A 19,925-nucleotide genomic window follows, 5' to 3' on the forward strand; every position below is an offset into this window, starting at 1 on the left:
TAAAGGTCAGCCGACTTTGTCTGAACTTACAGGCGAGTTGCGGATAGATTTCCCAACACATAACCATGAAGAGAGCCACCAGGCTCACATGTTAAAGCGTGTACCAACCTGCTAGTCATGACCTGCCACGCAAGCGACCATCTCTGAAATATAGTGTTCTCGGACTGCGGCCTCGGTGAGGCGGCCAATCAAGCCCAACTCAAGGCAGAAGTACCCTGCATGACCCATGCTAGCCATATTCTTGTTGACTGGAACTTGACCCGTACGGCGGCCAAGCGGCAAAAGTCCACGCCAGAAGGATTCAGCAAAAAGCTCGGTGACAAAGTGCCAGACCTTTAGCGGTCGATCATCGAACTTTCCATTCCGCTCGCATTCTGTCATGGTCTTTTTGCACCGCTATCTCACATCCGTTCGCACTCCTCCTGATCCAATGGACAATCAGGGACCAAGGACCAGCGGCCGTGCCTTGCACTAGTCTTCGGGAGTCAAAAGTACCTGCGTACTTTTGCCTGGTTTGAATTGCAGGGTTCTTTTGAGCGGCGGCCCAGTCTCTCGTCTGGCGGCGGTGATAGGAGGCAATCATCACCGGCTCCCAGACCTCATCATCATCATGGGCAACGACTTTCACACTTTTATTATTCTCTTCGATACCTTAGAGTCAACCGCAAAAAGACCCCGCTGAAAAGCCCCTGATGTTTTTGTCGGTGAGGAGGAGGGCGAGGAGGAAGAAGAGGAAGAGGAGGAGGACCCTCCCGCTTCACTCCTCATGATGGTGAGGAGCGAGGATCATGAGGAGTATTCATTTTGAATACAAAAGCTGGTCCGTCGAGCGATTTTTCCCCTGCCCTGGGCCGCTCAATCTCTCATTGCAATTCACACAACACATATCATCTCAGTCGTAGCCAAGACGAACAAGCACCCAAGTCTTGCTCTCACAGCCGCCAAGATGTCTTCCAACCAAGCTCGTTCCCCCTCTCAATACACCGCCATTCCCCGGCCCAGGCAAGCACAATTCTCAAACGTCTTCACCTACAATCAACCCAATGAATCCGACAGTCTCAACACCTGGCTGACTGCCCCTGCTTCGGCGGCGCCGTTCCACAACATTGCCGCCTACCGATTGTCGGCCTCGGCTTCCGCCGGCGGCGCGAACATGCCGGGCCCCGCACCCGCTCCGAGTAGCAACGGCGCGACGTGGGGTAGCGGGCACGGCCGTCAGAACTGAGCGCACAGTCAGGCCGCGTCGAACGCCGCACAACAGCAGGCGTTCATCGACAACAAGAGTCGATGGTTTTTTTTTTCGGGTGTTTCAAGGGACGGAATCTGGGATGGATAAATGGGCGTTGGGATAAAATAGGGACACAATTGTACATGCGTGAAGGCTAGCGAAACGGACTGGTGTACTTCCAGGTTGGGCTTTAAAGGGGATGTGACTGCAATCTTTCACGATTGGCAATATTACCACATGTCTTCTCTGTGCGCTCCAAGATGACTATAGATGATCTGTGCCGCAGGTACTTCTCCGACAGTGCCAACATAGCCCGTTGACAATATTTAATGACGGTGGTATGATCTCTTAGGGCCGTTAACTCCGTGCTTGAGGTCTCCCATATAGGAAAAGCAAGACTGCCAACACCCAATGAAGGATACCTATCTCCGGCACCGTATCCTTTGTAAGGGGTTTCTGATGGGTTCATGTAGCAGAACGGGTAACTATGGCCCCGAAGCAACATGAGCAGCCCATTTATCTTACGCGTCGTGATCTTCGGGTGAACCAATTTCAAGGCTGTCCGTTCCAAGCATGCCTCCAGTGAGTGCGGGCTGCCTCGCGTCTTACATGCTTTATGAGTGTTTATTTTAGGTATCGTTTGAGACTGGTGGGTATATAGAGGCCGTTCCTGCGTTCTCATCATCTTGTCCGAGGGGCAGTTACAGGCAATACCTTACTCTCTCTTCCCAAACTAAGCACTACTAAACTGTTCAGTACGACACAGAACACCAAAGCCATGTCTCCTTCTTTCAACAACCAAACCAAAGCGAGCGAGCTGGTGCCCGTCTACGCCCCCCACATCGCCGGCAGGACGATACTCATCACGGGCGTCTCTCCAGGCAGCATCGGCGACAGCTTCGTCAAACAAGTCGCCGTAGCTAGGCCAGCCACATTCATCCTAGCCGGCCGCTCACCCTCAAAGTTCCAACCCCTCATCGACGAACTCGGAATCACACACCCCGAGATCAAGTTCAAGCCCTTGACTCTAGATCTCACCTCCCTCGCCAGCGTCCGAAAAGCAGCAGAGACAGTGACCTCATGGCCAGACGTCCCCCACATCGACATCCTCGTCAACAACGCCGGCATCATGGCCTCAGCCTACAGCCTCACAAAAGACGGTTTCGAAAGCCAGTTCCAGACAAACCATCTAGGCCACTTCCTCTTCACAAATCTCATCATGTTCAAGATCCTCGCATCCCCTTCCCCCCCGCGCATCGTCAACGTCAGCAGCAACGCCCACAGGCTCGGCCACGTGCGCTGGACGGACTACAACTTCAACGGAGGAAAGCACTACGACAAGTGGATGGCCTACGGGCAGTCCAAGACGGCCAACAGCCTCTTCTCCATCGCCCTTGCCGAGAGGCTGGGCCCATCAAAGGGTGTGATGGCGTTTAGTCTGTGCCCGGGGTACGTCCCCACGAACCTTGCCGCGCACGAGGCGCATGACTTCCCCGGGTTCCTCGAAGCCCTGCGTAAGGCTGATGTTGTGGTGGGGAGCAAGTATATGTGGGGAATGGGGGATATCGAGCCCAAGGATATGGACCAGGGTGCCGCGACGCACGTGTTTGCGGCGTTTGACCCGGAGCTAAAGGACAAGAATGGGGAGTTTCTTACTGATTGTCGTGTTGCCGACCCGTGGAAGGAGGAGGTATATCCTTGGGCTAGGAGCAAAGTCGATGCGGAGATGCTGTGGGCTCTGAGCGAGAAGCTTGTTGGGCAAGAGTTTAGATACTGAGATGGACTATATGAATTCCGTTCTCCCTCTGGTTAAATACAGCTGTGTATAATTCAACTTTCATCTCAAAGCCATCACCCTAAGTAGCCGAGCGGCATACAACCGGTAGAATCAAGACGTGGCACAACAACCGAGATTCATAGGTATTCGAACCTCACAAGTTCGAGTCCTGAACTTTTGACTTTTTTCTCACGACTTCGTCCCCCGCCTTCGCTCGCCCATACTTCCTTGACCTCTGTTATTCCTTAAAGATCCGAACGCCGTTATGCTTGATGCCTTGGGGGGTTTGGGGTTGCTGAAGTGAGCATTAGATATGAGTAAAGATGCTTGGATAGATTCGCTACTGGACCTGAGTCATGTAGCTATACAGGTAAATAGGATTGAGAGCGATCGAGGACGGGATGTTCGAGGGTCTCGGCGGACCTTGGAGATGGAGGATGGGAGGGTAGCTTCAGCCACATCTCCGGAGCACTCGCCACAGTTCGAGAAAGCCCGTAGCATAGCCACATAGAGGGGCATTCTCACTTACCTAATCATTCAAAACTTCCTCACTTGTGCTTGCTTAGCCACAGTTTCCTTCACACAGCCACTGGACTCCAATTGTTTCACCGGCTGATCCTTGCAGTCCAACGAGTGGCGAAAAATCAACCACCAGCAACATCTTGGCGTTGAACGTCGTCGTCTCTAGCACCACGTTGGCTGGCTCAAAATCCTCCTCACACCGGCCTAGACGGACATACCCGCCTCTGATTGGGGCTTCGAGTGCCTCCCGACGCGTACGCTCGTCATGCGTAGGGCGAAACCAGGCGAAGAAGCGAGACGAAGTGCGACTTTGCGGCGGCCGATTCAATAAGCTTGACAGGAAAAAGTGTGCCTCCATGGCCCTCCACCTCTTACGGCGGGCTTCCTGGATGTGCCAGACAGGGAAAATGAGGCTGTGCCACTGCCGAGCTACCGACGTCATTCGTCCAAACTCGACACAAACGCGTTGGTCCCCGTCCCAAAGTTCGGTGGCTTTGCGCACATGGGACTGCTTTCACCTTTCTCGCTATTGTTCAAAGTCTTTTTCGCCCTGCATAACGGAGACCGAGTGGTCCTAAAGGCTCTAGCCCACAGTATCCAATCTGCCAGTCTCCTTGACTGGTCTCGGCTTTGGTATCCGACGCCGAGTGACAGACGAAATTGCAGTATCCGTATTGCCGTAGGCGGGCGAAAAAAGGGCCCAAACGGATGCCTCTTCTTTGCTGGGCTGCCTCAAGCCAAGCAACATCCATGGAATGCCAACTCTAATGTCGCCGTACCGCCGTATTCCCCGGTGGCGACGCAGAAGTAGGCGAAGCTTTACCCTTTTCCCCACGCCCCAAGGTCGTCACTGGGGGCTGACGACGCGGCTTTGCGACGACTTGGAGCCCAGATCCAGGCACCCTTTCAAGGCTATTGGGCACACTCACACCTGGGGGGCATGTGATGTTCGGTCGAGACACGTCTCGCGCCGTAATGCAGGCTTGCGCTGCGTAACTGCGTAATCCCACATAAGCTTGTTCTTTGGTCTTTGGGCTGGGCGAACAGTAGTCTCCTCTTTAAAAGGCTCTCCCTTCCCCGTGTTGTATTCGCACCCTGTTTTCGAGGTCCAAGACTTTTCCTTGCGCAATCACCCACATCACACATACATCGAGACCAGACTGTGATGGGATCATTGTACGAGGTTCCAGAAACCAGTCGTCACCGTCCAACTAACGTCTCTATCAGACCCGAACGCGACATGGCTCCAAATATCGACTCGGCGCTGGGGACGGCGGACATGGCGAATGAGCAGCGCGGCCTTCTCGAGCTCATCGACAAGCTGCAGTTTGCCCAGCTCGACAATGTCAAGCTGCCACAGATCGTCGTCGTCGGCGACCAGTCGGCGGGAAAGAGTTCCGTCCTCGAGGCCATCACTGGCACCCCGTTCCCTCGTGATGCCGGCGCCTGCACACGATTCGCAACCGAGATCCGCCTGCGCAGGTCGGCCGAAGCGAGTCTCAACGTCTCCATCATCCCCGACAAGAACAAGCCTTTCAGAGACCAGGAGCGATTGAAACAATTTGGCGGAGCTGTCGACACAGACATGTCCTTTGAGTCTCTCATGAGATCTGCGGTGGAAATGATTGCCCCCAAGAACATTCCGGGCAGATTCGCCGCTCGCGACATTCTGGTGGTTGAGAAGAGAGGTCCCGACATGCCCCTGCTCACCCTCGTCGATCTTCCAGGTCTCGTCAAAAACGCCAATAACGACCAGTCGATGGACGACATCAAGACGATTGAGACCCTTTGCGACCGATATATGAAGAGTTCCCGAACCATTATCCTTGCTGTCGTTGGCGGCAACACCGATTACGTCCAGGCACCCATTCTCACAAAGGCACGCCACTTCGACCCCTCCGGCAGCCGTACCATTGGTGTCCTGACAAAACCCGATCTTTGCGAGTCGATCGGTCTGGAAGACAAGTTCATCGAGCTCGTCCAGAACAGAGATAAGCAAAACTACTTCAAGCTCGGCTGGTACGTTCTGCTGAACCCTGGACCCCGCGACCAAGGCCAGCCATGGCCTTCAGCCCGTGAACGTCGTCAACGTGAGGAAGAATTCTTTGGCCGCGGAAAATGGCGTGCTCTTCCCAGCTCCATGTGTGGTGCCAATGCGCTCAAGCAAAAGCTGAGTGTTCAGCTGCAACGTCACATTGGTCGTCACGTTAAGACACTTCGCAAGCAGATCCAGAAGGCGCTCGACGACTGCGACTCAGAGCTCAAGTCCATGGGCACTGGAAAGGACACTGTCGAGGAGATGCGCATCGAGCTCGTTGAGCTCTTCTCCAGTTCCAAGGAACTGGTTATCCCCGCCGTCTACGGTTTCTACAAGAATCCTCCTCGCAAGAACTTCTTCCGCGCCACAGCCGACCCCCGCGGCACTCCCGCTCAGAACTTGCGTGCCCGCGCCATTGAGGAGAACGAAAAGTTCTCGCACCGTATCCGCCAGAACGGTCGCAAGTTTGGCTTCTCGTCATCCACTGCACCCGGTACCGCAGATGGTGTTACCATCAGCGACAGCAGCAAGAGAGAGTTTGTCGGTAGAGAAGTCGAGATGCTTCTGCGACAGATTCGTGGTTCCGAATTTCCAATGGATCCCAAGCCTCGCGCTGTCTACATGCTCTTCCAGAGCTACTCAGAGAACTGGCCAAAGCTCGCTCAGGAGCATAAGGACAATCTCGGCGTCGTGTGCAACGAGTTTCTCAGTGAGGTCATTGACTTCGCGTGGCCTCAGCGTATGCGCGAGCCCCTGCGCTACCAATTCCTCGATGTTCAGATGAAAAAGCTGCTGGCCGACGCACAGGTCGAGCTTGAGCACCTAACGCAAGACATGAACCTCGAAATCCAGCCGTACGACCCCGAATACGAGGAGCGTCTTCGCAAGTGGCAGATCGAGACTACTAAGGATGGTGCCACCTACACCGAGGCGCAGGAAGTCTGCGAGAAGATGTTGATTTTCTACGAGCTTGCGGCCAAGACCTTCATCCGCAACACCATTACGCAGGTCGTCGAGAGACATTTGCTGCAGGGCATGTACAGCATCTTCAACTCTGTTGAGATTCTCGGCATGCCTGCCGAGACGGTCGAAGCTATCGCCGCCGAGAACAAGGAGACGCGCGATCGCAGAATGACGCTCAAGACGCAGAAGACTGCGATCGAGGAGGCCCGCGACATTTGCGCCAGCTTAGCCATGCGCAAGGAGCTGAGAATGGTAAGCCACATCTGTTTTTCCTCATCACAATCGACAATGCTAACAACTAACTCACAGTATGCCGATGAAGACCGCGATCTAGAGGACAACAGCTCCGATTCAGACGAAGATAAGCCAAAGCAGACAACTACGCGCAAGCCTGTCAGCAACAATGCCAGCCCGAGCCGCGAAACAACTCACCGCTCAACACGCTCCCGCGACGAGCGCGAGGAGCGTCCCTCAGCGAGAACACAACCCACTGAGTCAGTGACGAACGGCTACTCCTATGGCGGCCACCAAGCGCCGGCCCAGGCTCCTCCCGTCCCGACATCGCGACCGGAGCGCGCCGAGCCCGCTCGGACAAACACAAGCACGTCCCAGTGGGAAGATGAAGAGTACTACAGAGCTCCTTCCTCCCAACAGGCCTCCGCGCCGGCCCAGGCACCTCCCCCGCCTCCTCGTCCCCAGAAGCTGAGACCCGAGGATGCGGCGTCGGATGCGTATAGCCACCGCTCGCAGTCTTCGATTTCGGAGCAGCAGCATGCTAATGGTTACGGAGGGTATTATGACGCCAATGAGCATGCGCCCTCGTCTACGAGACGTGTGACTGCCAAGAAGCTGTTTGGTAGAGGTTAAAACGGAAGAGTAGACCGAGAGACAGGCCTCAGTTTGAGCACGGGATTCTAAATTTAGCGATACGATCTGTTGGCGTTTAGAGTAGGATGATCCGATTTCCCATTTTGGGTAGACAGTGGTCTCTGAGATAGAGGGACATTGGATGGAAACTTGCCAGGTGCAATGGCTTGGATTTGGATAGCACTTGATACCATTTCTATAGAATTATACACAATATCAATCGAACACGTACCTTTGCAAACGTGATTTATGAGCCCTAAGAAAGCAATCTGGAGTGAAAGGGAAGACCTGACGCCTTGCGACACTGCGATTAAAACCATGTCACGTAGCGAGCATGCACATTTTTTGTCCGACAACACTTGAGAGAAGGACGCAAACTCGGAGCCTTTCCGGTAAGCTCAAGACAGGACGAAAATCGCATCGCTCTGTCATATCGAGCAGACAATGACAGGTACAATCACAGGGGAATTTTATCGTTGGTTCATTGGTCATCAATTGTCATTATAGTATACATCTAACATGCTTTTCCCAAACCTTTATTCAATGCAATATTTCCATCCGTCCATGCTTCGAGACTCTTACTCCTGGGCAATCTTCAAGACAGCCTTGCCAAAGTTCTGGCCGGTAAGCATGCCAATGAAGCCCTCAGCAGCCTGGTCAATGCTATCCGTCTGGTGGATCTTGACCTTGAGCTCGCCGTTGGCAATCATGGGCTGAACCTTCTCCTGGAAAGGCTTGTACTTCTCGGGCGAGAGGTTAACGAGGAAGCCCTGGAAGGAGAGCTTCTTGGCGACGAGGTGGAAGAGGCCGCGGACGCCCTTCTGCTGCTCGCGCGGGGTGTTGTAGTCGGAGATCATGCCGCAGCCGATGATGCGGCCCTGCTGGTTGAAGGACTCGAGGGCGGCCTCGAGGTGGTCGCCGCCAACGTTCTCAAAGTACATGTCGATACCCTGGGGCGCGAGGCGCTTGAGGGCGTCGTGAGGGGACTCGGTCTTGTAGTTGAAGCCGGCGTCGAAGCCGAGCTCGTTGATGATGAAGTCGAGCTTCTCGTCGCTGCCGACAGAGCCAATGACCTTGACGCCCTCAGCCTTGGCGAGCTGGCCGACAATCTGGCCGACGGCACCGGCAGCGGAGGAGACGAAGATGGTCTCACCCTTCTTAGGCTTACCGATGTCGTAGAAACCCTCGTAGGCGGTCATACCGGGCATGCCGAGAGCGCCGACGAAGAGGGGAAGGTCGACGTTGTGGGTGTTGGGGACCTTGAAGAAGCCGGGGAGGAACTTGGCGGGGATCGCGGCGTACTCGGCGTTGGGGCCCATGAAGGAGGTGACGAGGTCGCCGGCGGCGAACTGGGGAGCATCGGAGCGCTCGACGCGGGCGACGATGGAGGAGGCGATGACGGCGCCCTGCTCAAAGGGAGGAATGTAGGACTTGCCGGCCTCGGCGGGGCGCATGCGACCGCGCATGTAGGGGTCGAAGGAAGAGTAGAGGACCTTGATGAGGATGCCGCCGTTGAGGTCCTGCTCGAGGTCGATGGGGCGATCCTCGGTGACGAGGTCCTGGCCGGCGACAGGCAGGCCCTTGGGGACCTGCTTGAAGATGAAAGACTTGTTGGGAGTAGGAGCCATTGTAAAAGTGTTTCAATAGTGAGTGTCTAAGTGGCGGGATATCAAGAAAGGGAATATGTAGTGGATTGAATATATAGGGAAGAGATGTAAGTGATTCTTTCAAACTTCGACCGGAAACTATGGGATGATCTTGGTGTTAAATATATCGTAGAAACCATCTGCTCCATATCATGACGAATCCCGTCAAAGGGTCCATCGGGCCCGCGCCGGGTCCGACCCTGTGATCCGCTTGGAACGGTTCAATGTTCAGCTCCCCTCAAGCTTCCTGGTGAACACGGGGCGACGGAAGGCATTGGAAACGGCAACGTCATGATGGAAGAACTGCCAGGAGGGGCATCCACTTTGCTTGTTCGACCGGTGGAGTTTCTTCGACAGCCCGGGGGTCGCCGGCATTGGCCATGCCCAATAAACCGTGTTTTGTGAGGTGGTTCCTGGAAAAAGGATAGCGGAATTGTCAAACGGGACTTGGCCGCTGTTGTCCCCACGGACCCTTTCTTTTGATCTGTCAGCAGCAGCACTTAAACATGGACGCTAGATTTTTTCTTCCTTTCCATTTGCCCCTCCATCTTTTCTTGGTCAAATATGCCGCGGTTCATGGTGGGGCACATCCCTCTTTGAGATGCGGAAACACGTACCAGATATCGCTTGGGTAGGCGGTGTGTCTGAGAGGCCCAATCAAGCTCATCGATGTCACCATAAAGGCCATTAGAGGCCAGGGCCTCCCAGACTCTCTGATCTGCGGTCAAGATCGCTTCGTCAATCGACGTGGTCGTATGTAGACTTTGACTTGCACAGCTCCCGCCATTGTTGTTTGGTGGGCCCGTCTTGCTGTATCGTTCTTCTTGCTTCGAGGAATTGATGATTCAACGGGATGGCCTCGGCCTCAGGAAACTCGAGTCAGGGTGAGGCCCATCACTGACTAGTCCTGACCCAATCTTGCTCGAAGTCGCCTCTCCGTTCTCCAAAACGTGCCATAAAAAAAATCTCTACCCCGTACCAATGAAGCAATGATGACAAAGCACAAGCTCAATGCCGTTATTGTTCTGGCGCTCAACCACCCGGAGCTGGCTGCCCCTTTCGGTGGAGGAGGGCCCCGATAAAGTAAGAACAGCGCAGAAAACATCGGTAGTCGCCTGAGCCGTGCCGGTTGCCAGGTCCGCGGGGCGGGAGGCCGAGGTTTGGTGTACCGTACGGAGCTGCCAACTGGGTAATTCGTAGCATCATGGGTATCCGCAACGAGTCTGGACCACGTCTGCTGGGTGACAGGAGCCGAGGTTCGTTTCGCACTTTGTTGATGGATAGCAACGGGATTCTGGCGAGGAAAACGGGGTCCGGGGCAATTGTTGGCTTGTTGCTATGTTCGGTTGAATGATTGCCCCAGCGTCGAGGAGCTTCGACCCAGCTCTCACTTCGTGATGGGATTTCTGATTTCAAAGCCAAATTTCCGCTGGAATTCCACTCCTTGCGTTGTACTCCGTACTCACACGGGAGGCCCCTCCCTCCGCATCGTCGATCATTCATTGATTGTTCTCGAAGTCTCGAAATCTCCGATGACCCTCAAGCGCAGCTAAGCATCGGTGACTGGATGCAAGTGCTTCACTAGCATCCTCGCCTGGCCTCGGACTGTCGCCGCTTCTCGCACTTCCCGTTTCTCGGGCGCGGTATCCGCTGTGATTGTAACCAGTTGGACACCTTTGCGGCCATCGTCAACCCAGAACTCCTCGTAGCCCGTCGCTTCGAAGCCCATTTTCTCAAAGCATCTTCGTCCTTCTGGCGTTGCTGTAAGTGCTGCCAAAATGTCAGATCACATCGATATCTCCCTCCCACAATGGATGTCAATCGAAAGCCTGTAACGCCAGCATGGCCAGCCACCACGAATCACTTACCTGAATAGCCGATGATCGACCATCTCTTCCTCTCTGCCGCAGCTACGACAGCCTGCATCGAGGTCTCGGCGAATCCTCGCACCTTACCCCGCGCCTCAGGCACATCGAACCTCTCGACATGAAAGACGTGCAGCCCGACCTCTGGATGCTCAGCACCATCGCGAGGAAACATAGTCCCGGCATCCACATCCACTTCCTTGACCTCGCCCGCCAGCAAATCCCGCCACGCAGGTGCCAGTATCGGGAGTGCAATGACGGCTCCGACGAGTGTCTGGGTGTCGTCGTTCTCCACGGCGTCGGCAGAGAGGTAGAAGCAAATGGCCAGCTCGGGCGCTGCAGTCGTCCAGCTCCGGAGGCGGTCCCAGGTCAGCGGCGCGGGGTACATGTCTTGGTCGGACGCGAAGATGCCCCTCAGGACTTCGTTGGTCATTGGACCCTGGTTCAGAGCAAGAGCTGGTGCTGATGCTGGCATTTCGGCGGTCTTTTGATCCGGCTTTGATAGGAGCTGTGATGGAAAGAAATCGCGACGAGGTAGTTTGTGGTCGTTGGAGTGTGGAAGTTTCAAGATTTCAATCATGAAATTTGGATTGTGGTGTTGGACAGCACTTCCTTCCTCTGGCCTTCTCTTTGAGGGTGATATGGTGCTGGGTCGCTCTTGGAAAGCGCTGAAGAAGCTACGCTGCAGGTGTTCCCCACCCTACAGCGTGCAAGCTGAGCCCCAGCACAATTCACTTACACCAAGGTCTCTCTAAAGGCACCACTCACAATCACCACCTGATCGTTACAGCCTTGAGTGGCCTTTTTGGCGCCATGCTCTATTCTCACGACTTTTGTTATCGTTACATGACGTTATTCCCATGTACCCCATACCCTGAGGCCATCCAATGCCACTCTCTTGCACTGCCGACTTTTTGTTGTGCTCATGTGTAAATGCAAAAGCCTGGTGTCGATGTAGTGCCTCGAGGACTCCTTTCCTTGGTATCCTCCTAGCACTGTCAGACGAGAAACATTGCTGTGCAAAGTCGAGCTGCTTCCTCTCTTGATTGCATAAGGGCCAACGACTAAGCTTCGTCGCCAAAATCAAACATTGCGAGAGGGTCAGGACCACGAGAGATCCAGCGGATCTCACCAGTCAGAGGATCCATGATGCACATGAAGTGAGTCGAGTCATTGGTGGTAGGATAGCTAGCGATCCATTCACGGAGTTTGGCCTCGTCAACGCCAGTCATCTCGCCAGATTTGCTGGCTTCAGCATCAAGCTCAAGACCCGTGCAGCAACTATTCTGCTTGGCCCAGGTGATGTCATTTCCATTGGTGATAGCACGGACATGTTCAATCCACTTGTCGTGGAAGGCATTCTGACGATCCGCAGACACCTCGATCCAGTCCTCAGATTCCATGAGCTTTGCCTGGACAGGGTCGGCGCCGTGGCGTACAGTCATGCGGCCACAGCAGCGTCGATGGTCAGGGTCGTGGTTGCACTGAATCTGGAAGACACTGCTCGTCTTGATCTTGCCGTCATAAAGGTCCTTGAGGATGTTCACTACCTCTCTTCCATCGCAGAGGGTCAGGTAGCAGGGCGACGCGTCGGAAGAGGCAAGCTTCTTGCCGATGGACGTGATGGGAGCGAGCTTTCTGCTGTCCTCACGGGGGTTTGGGTCCTTGGTATCATAGGCCTTGGTATTCTTGAAGGAAATATCCTCTTTGAGGATGATGCGGCGGAGCATTGAGGGAACGGACTCGCGCAAGCCGAATAGGACCTTAATTTGGTGCCTAAGAAGGCTGCCCGAACCACACTAATGGTTTGGGCGGAAGTTGAGAGAGACGGATAGACCTTTGCTAAGATAATTATTAGCCCATATCAGTCCTCAATGGAAATCTAAGTGCAGCTTACCGGACACCAGTCAGCATGCCGACAAAGCCAGCATAGGTGACTGATCTGGCAATCACCTCATTCGAGCCATTGTTCGTGTCGACATACTCAATGATGACAAGGATATCACGCAGGATATCCATGCCCCACTGCGATGAGTCGTTAGTGCTAGATATTTTTTGTTTGGAAAGGGATATAGCCATACCTCAAGAGTGCGAAAGTGCATCAGATGGTCAGGATTACCGCCGCCAATCTTGCGCTTGGAGTCATTTTTGACCAAGGCAGCTCCAGATGTACATCCAAGCATCAGGTCAAGAAAGGTGTTGAGGGCCATGAGCTGGTGAACGGGGATGCCAGCAACCTCAGCGATGGACTTGATCTCCTTGGTCTGCTCAGGGTCAAAGACCTTACGGAGGGTGAACCGGGAAGTGAACTTGGCAAATCCAGACATGCCCCGAGGTACGGTCGCCTCAATCACCTCGTCAAAGAGAGGGCTCACTTCTCTTATCTTGGGAGCAAGATCCTTGGCGAGCTCAATGTAGCGCTCTTCAGCAGGCTTGCCCATGTCGACCTTGTAGATTGGTATATCATCAGGCTTGAGTGTGAGCATGGTCTGGAAGGCAGCGTGATTCTCATGAAGTGTGCCTTGCAGAGGGTCAAAAGGCTTGGAAGGCTTGATGACACTGTGATCCATGTCGGAGCCAGACTCGAGCATCACCTTGGATGGAGCCGCCATTGTGGCAAGGGTTTGGGGGTGAATAATGAGATTTGCTGAACGTTTCAGATTACTTTGGGACGCAGGAGATGAAGAAATGAAAGGAGGTCTTACTGTGATGATGATGATATGAATCGCTGATCAGACCTGGGCCTTGTCTTTTGGGTCGATGCTATTATTGATAAAAGATGTAATGTTGCATGTGATGACGACAACGTGAGAAGAAAGCCAAAAGAGCTCTTCTCACGCGATGCCAGTAGTGTTGAATAGGTATCTTTGAAGAATATTCTGGTGTTTGGGTTGGGTATCACAGAGAAGGGGAGTGCGTAAAGTGGTGGAAAGGTGTGGTGAAGGGAAAAGATAGGGTGCCCAAGCAGGCGGCGATATGGGCTTTCGAATGGGTGCAGGTCCAAGGTGAGTACGGGAAGGGGCGTTTGAGAGCGAAGTTGTTTGACGTGCCTTCCAGATGTAATTGGGGTTTCAAAATCATTCAGGAATGCAGGAGCAACCAGGTCAATGTGTCTAAGCCTCCTTCTTTTTCAACGAGAAGAAAAAGTATAACGACTATTTCATCTACCTAGGTATCTGAATCCTCAATTAGAATGAGTCAGTTTCCTGAGTTGGGATGTGCCAAAGACTCCTTTGGGAATTCGCTGAGAAATCAATCTGAGAAACCAGGTGTGGGGAATAATGTAGTTTCGAGGGACAAGACGGCGGTCAAGATGAAGAGAGACTCAGATAAATCCTCAGACTTCTATCAAAAGACAATATTATCAAGACATTACGGTGCTTCCTGAGGCTTCGCTCACTATTCCTGAAGTACAAAGCTCATCTCACGCATCATGGGGAGAGTAGAAGAAAGCGCCAGTTTCATTATTATTCAATGTAATTACGAGCGAATTCTAGTCTACCTCGCCCCTTGTCCAAATTATGTATAGTTCAGCGGTCCTTTCATAAGGACCCCATCGTAAGCGGTGCCAGCATACACATGCTTCGGCACCATGTAGACTCTAGCGCAGAATTCTATAAGCGCCGTCTATCTCGTCTCTCTCTCCATCGTAACAGCCATACTACCCTTGGGCCGCAGGGTAAAGTTGGGATTGGCAAGCTCTACCACGCCAGTATATCCGGGACGTGGCGAGAACTTGAAGTTCCGCACGAGAGCAAAGATTACGCTCTTAACGTTCAGCAAAGCCATGTTCTTAGCGATGCAGCCTGCCGGGCCCTGGAGGAACGACTCCATGGCGTACGAGTCCTTGGATGCACGGCCGTCGGACCAGCGATCGGGGTCGAAGATATCGGCGGTCTCACCCCATACAAGGGGGTTGAAGTGTGCCACAGCCGGGCAGAGAGTCACTTGTGTCCCCTTGGGAACGAAGGTCCCGCATACTGTGACGTCTTCTGCTGCCTCACGAGGGAGGAAGATTCCTATTCATGAATCTGGTCAGCAAATCGAACCCGAAGTATGTAGGTTCGATAAGGCTTACCAGGGGAGTAAAAGCGCAGCATCTCCTTGAGAAAGTTGTTGACGTAGACCAAATGTTCGGTTTCCTCGTAGGTCGGATTCCAGTCTCGAGGCTTGCCGGCGCAGAGACCGAGGACTTCTTGCTTGAGGCGCTCCTGCACCTTGGACTCCGTGGCAAGGATATGGGCAATCCACATGGTGATAGATCCAGTAGTTTCGTGGCCTATAACGTAGGGTTAGCGTACATCTTTGGCTGTTCACATTGTGTCTTGTCATACCTCCGGCGATGAAGTTTAGCATCTGTTCATGAAATGTCAGCACACATCAAAGCATCGGGATCACAGGTCTCCGTACGTATTCCAGAAGCTCCAGGTCAGTCCAATTGGTCTGAGTATTGTCAAACTGGCAATCTTCCAAGATGAAGGTCAAGATATCGCGATGCTCAGTTATCTTCTCACTGAGACCAAGCTTCTTCTCAGCAATCATCTCAGCACGGCGGTTCTCAACGCAGGTGAGGAGCATTGTCCGAATCAGGGCAACATCCTTCAGCCATCTCTTGTTGCTAGGAAGAGGGAGCCAAGAACGGACAGGGATATGGCCATCGATGAAGGTGAGAACGTGGCCGGAAGGAGGCTGGCGGATAATGCGCTCGTACACGTCGTAGAAGTGGGCTTCAGGGATGGAGATGCCGTCGAGATCACAGCCGATGGAGCCAATGACGAAGACGTCGAGAGTTGCTTTTCGGATGTAGGGTTCGACTTGAGACAGAAGTCAGCATCAATTAGTCAGGAAAAGACAGTACTTTAGCATACCATCAACAAGCTTGACATCCTCTCCACCCATGTTTCGGAAGATTGCTTCACACATCTGATTGGCTTTGAGCTGGAAGACTGGCAGCATCGTGCGCGTATTTTGGTTTGAGAACGCCCCTATGTAGCAATGTCAGTAAAAGTAACGTGAATAAAGCAAGGGGTAACTTGAAATGAAGGAACTCACGGTTCAACTGGGTTCGCTGCTTCTTTCTCTCCTCGCCCTCTGAGAACATGAGTCCATGTCCGGTGATGGGGGAGAACATGCGTGCTGCCAACTGTGACTTTCGGAATGAGAATGCCTTCGTCTGTTGAACCTCTTTAAAAGCCGCCAGACTGTTGACCATGAGAGTCTCAGCATTGAACATAGAGAGGTAGCGCACAAAAGGCGCGTCGGGCCATCGCTTTGTCCAAGATATGAAGATATCGGCTGGCCCCGGGGTTCTGATCTGATTGAGCATCTGACCAATCAGGAAATGACCGCCCTATAAGCTTCGTGAATCAGCGCTTCTGCAATATCTCATATCTTTCAAGTGGTCGTGTCGATCTTTCCGTTGTGTATGTGAGCAAAGTTGGCACTCCTTACCTTTGGTCCTGGAAGGTGCCGCAGCGGTGAGAGGAAGAAAGGATAGAGGAAAGCATTATATCCTAAGAGAAAAGTACATTGCAAGGTGAATGAAGTCAAGAAGATCTTGAATGCAGTAGAAAGATCCAGGTACAAGAATCTGATGCCAATAGTTGCAAGTAGAAGCGATATGCCTGTGCAGAGCTTCAAAGCCATGGTTCGAGGGCAAGGGGCAAGAACAAGGATGGCGTAACGTCCAGGTCGGAAGGAGAGATAATAGTGAAGAGATTAATGATGAACTAAGATCAAGGTTAAGAAGAGTTGATACCAGTTCCCTCAACGAAAACTGGATGGGTTGGGTAGAAAGGGAGGCGAGGGTGAAAAGGCGAAGTGGGTGGAAAGGCGGAAAGGTGAAGCCTGTAGATTGGAAGTCGAATTGTGCTCTTTTGTAAACGTCTAGAGTTCCCAAAAGATCGGACGACATTCCTTGAGAAGGAGCGAATGTCCATCTTTAAGGAAGGAATACCAAAATCCAGAGGGAAAAAAAGCAAGCCATTGTCGATATTCCACCTTTCACCTTTGATTCCATTTTCTACCGGGCCTTGGACCCGCCAAACATGTCACCCAAAGGGATTTCTTCCTAGACCGAATCTGCAACTTCGATGCTTACCCCCCATAAAGCCATCACAATCCTTCGCCAGGGGTGTTCCAAGCCATGTCCGGACCAACGGTATCGAAGACAAGACAGGCAAACAATTCCCACCCAAGTCAAAACGCCACCAACTGCAACTTCCAACAATGTTTGACAGGATGACCCTGGCCCGGCATCTGCACTTCTTTGATCACAAGACAACGACAATTCAAGTCTTGTTGTAACACAGAAATCAAGCCACTGGATCTGCATGTCCGGAAAGACATGAGTGCTTCTTTCGCTGTTTACATCCCTGTCGACGAGGGCCTGACGTGAATGAGGGGTGGGGGAGCGGGTGTAAGAGAGAATCTCAGGATTTTCAAGCGTGAGACTGATCCTTGCTCCCGCATGGCTGACGCCCACGCTAGGAGAGCCGATCCGCAAAACTCCCACGAGAATGTAAGCAATGTCTAGTGCAAGGGGGGTTAAAAGGAAGCATATGCGCCAAGAGGGCAAACAAACTCTTCTTCCACGACTGCCTTGACAGAGATTATGCCGCTGACCATTGAACTCATTAGGATTGTGCCGTTGAAGCGGGGTAGGTGAAAAGAGCTGCCAACGCCCGCTGGAAAGCATAGCTTTTGTAACAGGGTAAAGGCCATATGGCATACAATGTGCGCCGGCCACAGCGGATGCTGCCGCGAGGTTACACGGGTCCCGGATCTTTGGAACAAGGCACCCCCTTCTCTCGGCAACTCGTTCTCCAGGTCGAATAAGACAACAGAGATTGCGTCTGCCTACAGAGACACCTGAAATCAAGACGTGCCGATTCGCCTTATGCCAACTTTTGAAAGTTCCCGACCATCCAATCATTCTGGGGTGGAGACAGTGAGAGAGAAAACAAGGGAAACTATTGATGTCGGCGTAACAAGTTGGGAAGTCCTTGCGAGTTGGCTGTTTTCTTGGCCTCTTGAGCGGTTGGCTGTTGGGTAGACGCCTGTCCCGTTCCATCCCCCCACCTCCCAGCGCGGACTCGGGTTCTTGCTCCTCGAGGCCTGCCCTGCAAGACGGGTTATTGCTGCATCTTCATTTTCGAGATGCACCCGCAGTGCATGCTCTGCTCGAGATGAAGTAAATCTCATGCATACTTTGAGATGTTCCAAGGCTGAATGGATTATTTCGGCTCGCGATTGGTGGATATATATGTGCTCTCCCCTGACTTTCCTGTGTGACAAAGCCGACATGGACAGATGCCTCCGTGTTACGGAGATATTTCAAGGGGGCATGTGTGATTCGGTGTTGCAGACAGTGCTTCCGTCGAAACTGCCCTGCCTGGCAAGGATAGTCTGCCAGATCTGGGTTCTGGATACCGATATATCGCTCGCTCATGCTGGGTGACTGTGTGTCGGTTCCCATGAACCTGTTTCTGTTTCTGATCCAGCGGAGTATCTGCGATCGATCGTACAGAGATCTATCCACCAGAGGACCCAGAATTTCGGCCGTCTTCGATTCCCGAGAATCGCTTACACAAATTGGGTGGCTGAAACTCGGCCAATGGGGACTCATGTAGTTGACTTCCGCGAGCCCTGTACGATCGCACCCTGACACGGCGCTTCGAGGCCAGTGTGGGCTGTTTTGCTGTTTCTCATGAGTAAAATTGAGGCAAGATGGAGGCGATCTGCGATTGTATTGCTTCTTTGGCGACTGAGTTTTCTGAAGATGTCGGGTCGGGGATTCTCTGACGTCCGGTGTTATGGTGTAGTAGGTTTGTGATGGGAGCACAGTAAACCACATACAATGATGGAAAAGGAGTCAAGACTCAAGAATCTCGTACAGAACTGTAGGACTATCTCAGTGAGTTGTGAGAGGTAGTCAGTTACCCTCTCAAGCCATAGAGAAAATCGCAAGTCGTACAAAAAAGGGGGAAGCTCGTCAGAGATTACAGGCTGTCTCAGCTTCAACCACTCTCAAGATCTCAGATGTCTCTCTTCCTGCCAATCGGGTGACAGAATAGAATCCTAGTCAACAAGATTTGCACGCCCTCTTACCTGATCTTGTTCTTTCCTTTTTTGATTCTTTCTGCTATCACTTTTTCTTCTACATATCCATTGAAGAATGCTCTTCAAAGACAGAAAAGGGATCGGGTTCATAGAAATAGGGTTCATAGAAATAGAGAAAAAAAGAACAGTGACAATAAAGTAGACACAATAGGAAAAGAGCCAAAGAGTGTACCTATAGAGCGGCAAGCAATCTTGTCACGCGCTTGCGTGCACCTCCAACCCCCCTTTTACACCCCAGCTAGGTAGCCCCGGAGTGGATGCAGATTGTCATCAGAGATTACTGAACCCCTCGGTGTGAGATGTGACACAAGACACTATGAGCGTAATCTGGGTCTACCCAGGAGCCTGGCTGCTAGATCGGTCGTGTGCGAGTAACTGTCCCTAGATGGCTGATCGTCAGACGTGAGCTGTTATTTTTGGGTTTGCTAGTTAAGCTTGTTAGACATGAGATGAACGGACTATCGATCCTGTCCTTGTTGACTCAAATAAGGAAGTTATACGTACTGGCACTAGGAGGCTTTGAATGTGTACAGAGATTCTGTCTGGCGAGAGTGGTCAGGAGGAGCTGAAATACTGGCCAAGTACGCATCTGTGAAGCTCTCTTAGCTCAGGCATTGACAAGGACCGTATTTTTCTCTGGAGGTTTGTCAATCTTCAGCTCGCTTACCAAGAACATATGGTGAAGCATGGCTTTCTTGTCAGTTGTATGATGTTTTCCTGCCCTGAATTGAAAAGCATTCTCCCGCATCACTCCTCAAGTTCTGAGGCTAATCCATTACCTCGTCGCACAAGTTGCCAGCATTGCTTGCCATGAATGCTTGCGTGGTGGCATCACTGATCATAGGTAATAACTGCATGATGAGACTTAGGGGACCACCGATGCTTGTAAAAGATATTC

At 52.6% G+C, this 19,925-nt stretch overlaps 9 protein-coding genes across 9 annotated transcripts; 3 read left to right on the plus strand and 6 right to left on the minus strand.

Moving 5' to 3' along the window:
* Positions 1–111: 111 nt before the first annotated feature.
* Positions 112–381, minus strand: CCOS01_12309 (uncharacterized protein; the record flags this gene model as incomplete). Its single annotated transcript, XM_060460458.1, has 1 exon — positions 112–381. One exon carries the CDS (start codon positions 379–381, stop codon positions 112–114), a length of 270 nt encoding a protein of 89 aa, XP_060309401.1.
* Positions 382–946: 565 nt separating this feature from the next.
* On the plus strand, positions 947–1,225 carry CCOS01_12310 (uncharacterized protein; the record flags this gene model as incomplete). Its single annotated transcript, XM_060460459.1, has 1 exon — positions 947–1,225. One exon carries the CDS (start codon positions 947–949, stop codon positions 1,223–1,225), a length of 279 nt encoding a protein of 92 aa, XP_060309402.1.
* A 781-nt stretch (positions 1,226–2,006) lies between these two features.
* Positions 2,007–3,005, plus strand: CCOS01_12311 (short-chain dehydrogenase; the record flags this gene model as incomplete). Its single annotated transcript, XM_060460460.1, has 1 exon — positions 2,007–3,005. The coding sequence occupies one exon, from the start codon at positions 2,007–2,009 to the stop codon at positions 3,003–3,005; it is 999 nt and encodes a 332-aa protein (XP_060309403.1).
* A 1,762-nt stretch (positions 3,006–4,767) lies between these two features.
* Positions 4,768–7,395, plus strand: CCOS01_12312 (dynamin family protein; the record flags this gene model as incomplete). The annotated part of the gene is made up of 2 exons (XM_060460461.1): positions 4,768–6,780; positions 6,838–7,395. The coding sequence occupies 2 exons, from the start codon at positions 4,768–4,770 to the stop codon at positions 7,393–7,395; spliced, it is 2,571 nt and encodes an 856-aa protein (XP_060309404.1).
* Positions 7,396–7,973: 578 nt separating this feature from the next.
* On the minus strand, positions 7,974–9,023 carry CCOS01_12313 (zinc-binding dehydrogenase; the record flags this gene model as incomplete). The annotated part of the gene is made up of 1 exon (XM_060460462.1): positions 7,974–9,023. The coding sequence occupies one exon, from the start codon at positions 9,021–9,023 to the stop codon at positions 7,974–7,976; it is 1,050 nt and encodes a 349-aa protein (XP_060309405.1).
* A 1,567-nt stretch (positions 9,024–10,590) lies between these two features.
* On the minus strand, positions 10,591–13,518 carry CCOS01_12314 (uncharacterized protein; the record flags this gene model as incomplete). Its single annotated transcript, XM_060460463.1, has 6 exons — positions 10,591–10,811; positions 10,910–11,606; positions 11,675–11,724; positions 12,015–12,691; positions 12,804–12,931; positions 12,988–13,518. 6 exons carry the CDS (start codon positions 13,516–13,518, stop codon positions 10,591–10,593), a joined length of 2,304 nt encoding a protein of 767 aa, XP_060309406.1.
* Positions 13,519–14,533: 1,015 nt separating this feature from the next.
* CCOS01_12315 (cytochrome P450) lies at positions 14,534–16,232 on the minus strand (the record flags this gene model as incomplete). The annotated part of the gene is made up of 6 exons (XM_060460464.1): positions 14,534–14,925; positions 14,985–15,185; positions 15,241–15,262; positions 15,317–15,720; positions 15,775–15,891; positions 15,959–16,232. 6 exons carry the CDS (start codon positions 16,230–16,232, stop codon positions 14,534–14,536), a joined length of 1,410 nt encoding a protein of 469 aa, XP_060309407.1.
* Positions 16,233–16,976: 744 nt separating this feature from the next.
* On the minus strand, positions 16,977–17,978 carry CCOS01_12316 (uncharacterized protein; the record flags this gene model as incomplete). The annotated part of the gene is made up of 1 exon (XM_060460465.1): positions 16,977–17,978. The coding sequence occupies one exon, from the start codon at positions 17,976–17,978 to the stop codon at positions 16,977–16,979; it is 1,002 nt and encodes a 333-aa protein (XP_060309408.1).
* A 75-nt stretch (positions 17,979–18,053) lies between these two features.
* CCOS01_12317 (uncharacterized protein) lies at positions 18,054–18,383 on the minus strand (the record flags this gene model as incomplete). Its single annotated transcript, XM_060460466.1, has 1 exon — positions 18,054–18,383. The coding sequence occupies one exon, from the start codon at positions 18,381–18,383 to the stop codon at positions 18,054–18,056; it is 330 nt and encodes a 109-aa protein (XP_060309409.1).
* Positions 18,384–19,925: the final 1,542 nt, after the last annotated feature.

The sequence above is a fragment of the Colletotrichum costaricense genome (assembly GCF_030867565.1).
Source record: "Colletotrichum costaricense strain IMI 309622 chromosome Unknown Scaffold_14.1, whole genome shotgun sequence".
NCBI classification, from domain to species: domain Eukaryota; kingdom Fungi; phylum Ascomycota; class Sordariomycetes; order Glomerellales; family Glomerellaceae; genus Colletotrichum; species Colletotrichum costaricense.